Source organism: Bison bison, unplaced genomic scaffold (genome assembly GCF_000754665.1).
Source record: "Bison bison bison isolate TAMUID 2011002044 unplaced genomic scaffold, Bison_UMD1.0 scf7180017473982, whole genome shotgun sequence".
Taxonomy (NCBI): Eukaryota; Metazoa; Chordata; class Mammalia; order Artiodactyla; family Bovidae; genus Bison; species Bison bison.
Window position 1 is genome coordinate 1 of NW_011379171.1, and position 1,044 is coordinate 1,044.

Below are 1,044 nucleotides of genomic sequence, written 5' to 3' on the forward strand. Positions count from 1 at the left end.
CGCCCCCCAGCGTGGCCCATGCCCAGCCCACCCAGCCTCGGCCCTCCTGGGAGCTTCTGGACCGAGGTCTGGACAGACATGGAAGAGCAGTGTAGCGTTTTTTTCATCTTGTTCTCATCTCTGTTCCCAGAAGAAGAACCACAAAACTTCAGTTCTGAGCATGATTGTGTTGTCTTCTTCCCGAGGACCTGAAGTTAGGTCCCGTCTCCTTGGCTGCCTCCTTTTGGGGTCTTAGCCGTACGTAGGGAAAAACTGTGGATTAGCGCTGACATGGGGCCCTTCAGGGAAGAGCCCACAGTGCTGAGGTGTGACCTGGCGGGCCTCCAGCAGGGATGTGGGATCCCAGGTGAAAACTGTCACCCAGCCTAGGGTTGGGGTGCAGCCCCTGCATGGAGAGGCTGTGGTGACCCCCACGTCTCCTGGCAGAGCGGGAACAGCTTCCACGTGCTGGACCAGGGCCAGTTTGCCAAGGAGGTGCTGCCCAAGTACTTCAAGCACAGCAACATGGCTAGCTTCGTGCGGCAGCTCAACATGTGTGAGTGTACTGCCTTGGCCCTGCATACAGCCCCACGCGGCCCAGAGCCCACGCAGCTGAAGGGGAAGGGGTGTCTCAGGGACTCTCCCTGAGACTAAGACCACCCAGCCACCACAGGCAGCGCTTCTGGGAGGGCAGTGCTGGGCATTCCCTGAGCCAGGCCCCGCCCGCCAGGGCCTCCCTCCATCCTCCCTGGGGTAGGGGCCTCACTGGAGTGAGGGGTGAGACCCCAGCCCTGAGGCAGCACTGCCCCAATTCCATCGTGCGCAGATGGCTTCCGGAAGGTGGTCCACATCGAGCAGGGTGGCCTGGTCAAGCCAGAGAGGGACGACACTGAGTTCCAGCACCCGTGCTTCCTGCGAGGCCAGGAGCAGCTCCTCGAGAACATCAAGAGGAAAGTGACCAGTGTGAGTAGCCGTTCTCCCCATCATGGTCTTGGATCTCCGCCCAGACCCCCGGCAACAGCAGCATCCACTCGCTGGCCTGGCTTAACGTAGCTGTGCCAAGCC

General features: G+C 61.2%; 1 protein-coding gene across 1 annotated transcript; it reads left to right on the forward strand.

Moving 5' to 3' along the window:
* Positions 1 to 369: 369 nt before the first annotated feature.
* LOC104987842 (heat shock factor protein 1-like) lies at positions 370 to 1,028 on the forward strand (the record flags this gene model as incomplete). Its single annotated transcript, XM_010838955.1, has 2 exons — positions 370 to 535; positions 806 to 1,028. Coding segments are annotated over 2 exons (389 nt in total), but the record flags the coding sequence as incomplete, so codon positions are not given.
* Positions 1,029 to 1,044: the final 16 nt, after the last annotated feature.